The following is a 6,548-nucleotide window of genomic DNA, read 5'->3' as shown; positions in this document are numbered from 1 at the left end:
CAATAAATTCTTAAACTATAAAGAACAAAGACCAACTCCTGCTTTGAACTTATACTACAGCATTTATGCTGTGCCCTTTATATGAAGACTAGTTACCACTGCTAGAGGATTTCACTTAGTTACAAGTGGCTCACAATTGCTTATTTGATATGGTTCAGTCAATATTATTGCCAAATTCAATCTCAGAAAGCTAAATTTGCAAAAATCTTGTAAAAGGCATGCTCCAAGACCTCTTAGATAAAAGCATGCTCCTCGTGCTGAGTGTTCTTCTCACACTGCACTACTAGTTGTATCAATCAGATGCCACATTTTTTAGCCACCATTACAAATGCCCACCCCCCTTGGGGAATCCTAGATCTGCCCCTGCTACTAACTAGGTCATCATGTACATGCATGGTTGTAATTTCTTCCTTTTACTATTCACAATAATACCACTTTTTCCAACTTTCTGCTGTGAGGCTTCAATAATCTTTTATGTAATTTAACATGTTATGTATAATGTACTACTTAAAATGGCAACCCATCAATTTTATAGAGCTTCAATAACACACAATGTGATGTTAATTACTAAACTTCCTTCACTCTCATAGTATGATTTATTATGGCATGTCAGACTGAAGAACTGAGCACACACAATGTACACTTGATCACAAAAGCAACAGGTTAAATCTTACCTATATTTGAAAATTATACTTTGTAGCACAAAAGTACATGTACTACAAGTTTACACCTCGACGAAATGAATACTTTTCATTGTGGGTTTGAGTTTTATACTCATAGGACACATGCAGTCATGTGCCAACTATATAGCACCAAGGCATGGAAAAGCAGTTTAGCTGAGCTTCAATGGTAATGAATAAAATGTGATAGCTATGATGGTTATGATTATTGGAAACTCAATTGGAAAATTATACAATAGAAGCTCTGATGATAATAAGGTAAGTGTTGAGTCAGATAGCTAGTGAATGTCTAAACATTTAAAATAGTGCATGAGGTCTGAAGTGAAACTGAGGTTAATACCAAACCAGGAAAGATCGAGATTCTAATAGAACAGTCATCGCATACAAAAGAGAACCATCAAGTGTTTATCCTCAGGAAGCTAACTGTTCTTGGCATGGTGATGCAAATGCAAGCTACATATTATACGTACTGAGCAGTTGCTGTCCTTTGAATACCAATTACTACCGGCAACTCAGAAGATCAATCAGAAATGATGCATAATATTTTATATGCATACAAAACTACGATACATTAGTCTGTAGTTTATGAAGGACTATAGATATGCCCCCAGACCCCATGCTCTAATATGCCAATGAACTCTGGAGCACATCCAATTTCAAACTATTGCTATTATTTGTATGTTGCAGTTGAAGTGACACCTCCATTTACATTGTATCATGAAGAGCTTCTCCGCACAAAGAAAAACGCGCAAAATAAAAGCATAAATCATTTCTGAAAAGAATAAAAACAAGCATAATAGGCAGAAAATTGGGGAAATGTCAAAAAACATAATAGGAAAATTTTGAAGCATAATGGACTTAAGCCTAGTGATCATTAAAATACAAAAATATATAGCTAACGTTTCATTTTTACTTGAACCGTTCACACATAGTGAGTTAACTATCTTGATTGGAAAGGTGCAGGCATGCAGTGAGCTACTGGACTATTGCTTTATTTATAGTTATATCTACCATTTCACTATAATAATTATTTGTGTTTGTACACACATAAGGATAATATGTATACATACACTGTTAAGTGTGTGTCTACATGCATGTACATTTTGGAAGATTCAAAAGCATTATATTTTCCTGCAGTTAATATTAAATGTCCAGTACTCATGAATTGGCAGTAGAAACCATTATATAACATGCTAATGTCACCCTTCCTCTCCATGATCACTATAACCAGTCACAATTAATAAACAATGATGAGATAAATGGTGCATTTACATGTATATCAGATATACATATATCATAATATTTATAATATACATATATTAAATATACATTCCAATCCAAAATAGGCAAGTTTGGTTTGTACTTAGTCTAGTCAGTACACCAGAAGACTGCAATAAATTGAGGAGTGAGACTTCCTGTGTTAGGGATGATGACAGTGATGTGGCAACCATCTCTGGCATATTGCTGCTCTCTGTTAAACATCTGCATGGCATCGAGATTGTATTCCACTCTGTAATCACAGTTACCAAATCTCTGAGTAGTAAACACAACTGAGTATACAATTTGGTCTCCATCCATACGAGCATTTCCATCAGCAAGGAAGAACCCACGTTCCTTGTTTCTTTCTATCAACTGAACTAAGCCCCTTATATCAATTCCATCACGAAGGGAGATAGCATAGCCTGGACTCCTGAAGATGGCACTGACAGAGAGATTTCCACCAGAAGAATAAATGTTACGACGAAGGACTCTCATGTCCTGGTCCTTTAGAGTAAGTAGTCTTTGTTGATATTCGTCATAAGGCACATTGATCATAAGTTCGGTCTTTTCTGTTCTCCGTTGCTGTTTTGTAACAGGCTCAAAGACAGCCACACAACGAGATCTATCATTGTCATCATTATAGAAAACAAAGTTGTGTATTCTGTGTGTCTTCCTTAACTCATTGGCTCTTCTGTTTAGATTTCTTGTACTAAGCCCATGTCCTATTTCATATTGTGAAGCATCTGGGACACTGCAGAAGATCATTGAGAACAAAGTGTCTCGACCATCATGGTAGGTGTTCATGTGGCAAGGAACTCTGTTTCTTTTTCTGCCTTTTTCTATGAACTCTTCAAGTTCTCCAAGGTAGAAGCGTTCAAAGAAAAATGGAGTGCTGGATGGCAATGGAGTCCCCTTACACGGAGGTGGTGCTATGTAAATATATGATATAAAATACTGTCTCAAAGAATTTAATAATCTTCCTATCCCTACAGTATAATATCATTACTTTTATGGTATAGTCTATAATTTAAATCCATTGAGATTCTTACATCACAGTTTATTGAAATAGTGACAATACACTGATCAGTTAACCAATGGTAAAAGAGTTAATTGTCATGCCTACCCAACAATACACATTACAGTAAGGCATACACTTACCATCACACTGATCTGTCTCAATACATTGACCATTTCTCAATACATGTCCTTCAGGACAGACACAAGTTGGTGTACAATCAGATGAGCAAAATGGTGGTGATTGGTGATTGTCGCAAGTTGATTGACAGAAAGTACCACACTCCTTGTATACTCGACCTCCAACACACTCATCAGCTGTAAAGAGAGCAAAGCAGTTAATGTGGTAGAGATGCATCTGCTTGTGCAAGCTTTAGTGTATACACTTTATTTTTATTGGATACCTAACCATGTACATAATTTTAGTTGACTTACAGCATCCAGTTACATCTCTCCAAGTGCTCACATCAACTCCAGCTTTTGCACATGCTCTGGCATAATTAGCCATCACATTACAGGAACAAGTGTCTCTGTTACGTGTCCTAACACATGTACAATAATCAGATTCACAATTTTCAATGTAGACTTTAGGATCAACAGCAGAATGACAAGAATCAAAAGGAGCATTGTTCAACATGGCACATTCTCTTTGTGCTCTATTCATATTTCTTTCACTGCAAGTGTTCTCCAGCCTTCTATCTCTGCAACCCCCTGAACTGTCTTCAGTCAGCCAAGATCTAGCAAACCTTCTAACACCAGAGCCTGCGGTTCCATCTCTCATACGATAATCATCAGAATCATCTCCATTGTAAAAACCACACAAGCCACACAACTGTCTCCTTAAACTCTTACTAGCTGAAACTTGGACACTACCAGCATCATCCCAAAAGATGTCTAGGTCTCTGTCTTCAAAGGTAACATGAGGATAGCTACCAATCCATTCTACTTTAACTTCTCCAACAGACATCATGCTACCATCAAATGCTGCAAAGATCCTGCGATTAAGTGTTACCTGATTGTCACCTCCCCTCAACACAATGACAAGGTTTTGGCTTGGAACTGTTACAGTGACCTGGTCAATCAATACACTGTTTGAGTCAAGAGCTCTTTGGGTGACAGTTATAGTGAAGTCATCATTGTCACATGGTTTTGCCAGTACATATTCACAGCTTCCAAGATAAGTGTACTGATTACCATCGAAAGTTCTGTAGTGACCATAGGAATAAGCTTGGCAGTAATCAGTGTAACAGTCTCTTGGTTGACATTTCCAAGTGCCCCGTTTGCATACACAGCTTGATGAACAGTTCTGAGATATTCTTCTGTTGTGTTCATAGAAAATACCATCAAAATAGCAACCTACAGGAAAAGTAAATTGTACATAAATGGATATCAGGATAATCTTGCTTATGTACATACATAAAACCAATGTATGTACTTACCTGGTATAGGTGCAGGTGTTGTTGGTGCAGTAGAGCCTGGTGGTCTAGTAGCGGTAGGTTGGTCAGATTCTGCAGCTACAGTAAAAACACAATCAGTGTGCATAATAGTTGCACCGAGAAATAAAGCTTATGAAGGGAGTTGAGCGTTTTTGTTTTCACCAAAGTTTAGAGATAAAAATCTATCTTCTAAGGAAACTGTGCTGATGACAAAAAGCAGGAAGTACCATAACCACATACATATGCATGATTTAGTCCTTTAATGCATGTTTGTAAAAACATCTAGCTTACCACATTGTCTGGATTTTCCAGTGTAGACAAGTCTGTTAGTAGTCTCTGCCTGTATTATTGTTGGTAGAAAACCCCCTCGATATGTTCTCATGTTGATAGCTCCTTGTGTAGCCTCATCTTGTAATTGTCGTTTGATCTGTGCAGGAGTGTAACTTGGAAATCTCTGTAGTAACAGAGCAACAGCTCCTGCAACAGTGGGACACGCCATGGAAGTACCACTATTTGATACACGATCCCTGTCACTCCTAAATATAAAAGATTAAACGCAAAATTATAATATGTATGGTTAAGGAATTCTGCTACTATGATACATTGGTACCTGTCACCTGAATTAAACATTCACAAGAAGTGACCATTACCACAAGGTCACAAATATTTCCCCCTTCATATGAAGTAGTTACCTGTCTAACACTTACAACCACCAGCTAATGAATCCTGTTACATTCGTAACTTCAACTCTTACTGTAGCTACTACCCTATATTGCCTATAATAAGGCTCAGTTACTGATTCAAGAGTGACCATTATACACAGGTTCCACTAGCTTTGTGTATACATAGTTAATAATATACCACTTACGTGTAAGAGGCACTTCTTATCCACTGTCCTGGAGCAAGTATATCTACACATCGTCCATAGTTACTGCCAGGAGAATTAGGTCGTGAATTGAACCAATACAACTGGTGTCCTAGGACAGGTGAAAAAATTTTGATTGGTACACATGCAACAACACAAACTAAAGTTTTAAAAAATATGTTTGCAATTGTGTAACAAAATTTGTACATATACGTACATGTACACATCTATAGCTCAGATAACAAAATTTATGTTTATGCATTCATAAACAGCCCCACAAGTCAGACATGTTTACCAGGTGTTCTGGAGTCGGGATCTTCAGCTTCTTGTATTGCTCCCACATTAATAACATCTGGTGAACTTGAGGGTGAAAATCTACAAGAGTCCTGACGGAAGTTTCCAGCAGCAGTCACAACTACTATATTGTTAGCAACAGCCTCTCTGATGGCATCATTAACGGGTGGAGTGATTGGCCCAATGAGAGACATTGAAATTACTGATCTTCTTCCAGTGCTTCTGGCACGACTGATGACATGATTGATTCCATTAATAACATAAGAGAAGAATCCTCTCATTTGGCTATCCAAAACTTTGATACTGCAATGTAAAGAATTCAAGCAGAATGTCAATATTTTCAGGTGACAAACATTCTGTGCAATTCTTAATTTACCAGTGAAGCCCCTCAAAATGATATGCTAGAATTTGGACATCTTGATAATCAGAACATTTGTCCATGGTCCCATTTGTATTAGTGTAAACACATTTAGGACACTTTATTATGGTCCCTGCACAGTGTAAAAACATGCATAATTGCTATCTACCTGTACACTCTAGCTCCCCATGCTACTCCAGTTAACCTCCCAACAGCCAATCCTGCACAGTGAGTACCATGACCATTGTTATCATCTCCTTGACCACCAAACTCATCATATCCACCAAATGATGCACGTCCTCCAAAAACTTGATGACTGTATCTTATACCAGTGTCGAAAATGTACACATCTACTCCATTTCCTATCAGGCAGCACACACATACTCTTTATCACATTATTAGCAGTGGCGTAGCTACCATTGAGGCAACCGAGGCAGCTGCCTCGGTAAAAAATCAGGCTGAGCGGCAGGCCTGAGTTTTGGTAGCCCGAATTTTCTTCTCAAACGTTACTAGACAGCATTACTGCACCACACATGATAGAATCTATGGCTGTAGTACTTGAACCCACAGTGACACGCTCTGGCATTGGCTGGACCACTTTTCAGCTACTTGAATTTGTATGAAAAAGATCGAGATACTCT

The 6,548-nt window shown here is 37.8% G+C and overlaps 1 protein-coding gene across 1 annotated transcript; it reads right to left on the bottom strand.

The window, feature by feature from the left end:
• Positions 1-1,949: 1,949 nt before the first annotated feature.
• On the bottom strand, positions 1,950-6,286 carry LOC136254001 (uncharacterized). Its single transcript, XM_066046642.1, has 8 exons — positions 6,077-6,286; positions 5,551-5,852; positions 5,259-5,367; positions 4,682-4,926; positions 4,394-4,468; positions 3,390-4,310; positions 3,099-3,272; positions 1,950-2,869 (listed from the first exon to the last, which is right to left on the bottom strand). Exons 2-8 carry the CDS (start codon positions 5,828-5,830, stop codon positions 2,049-2,051), a joined length of 2,625 nt encoding a protein of 874 aa, XP_065902714.1. The 5' UTR covers positions 5,831-5,852; positions 6,077-6,286; the 3' UTR covers positions 1,950-2,048.
• Between the last annotated feature and the right edge of the window lie 262 nt (positions 6,287-6,548).

This window comes from Dysidea avara, chromosome 4, assembly GCF_963678975.1.
Source record: "Dysidea avara chromosome 4, odDysAvar1.4, whole genome shotgun sequence".
NCBI classification, from domain to species: domain Eukaryota; kingdom Metazoa; phylum Porifera; class Demospongiae; order Dictyoceratida; family Dysideidae; genus Dysidea; species Dysidea avara.
The sequence above is the reverse complement of the archived record's forward strand: the minus strand, read 5'-3'. Positions and strand labels throughout refer to the sequence as shown.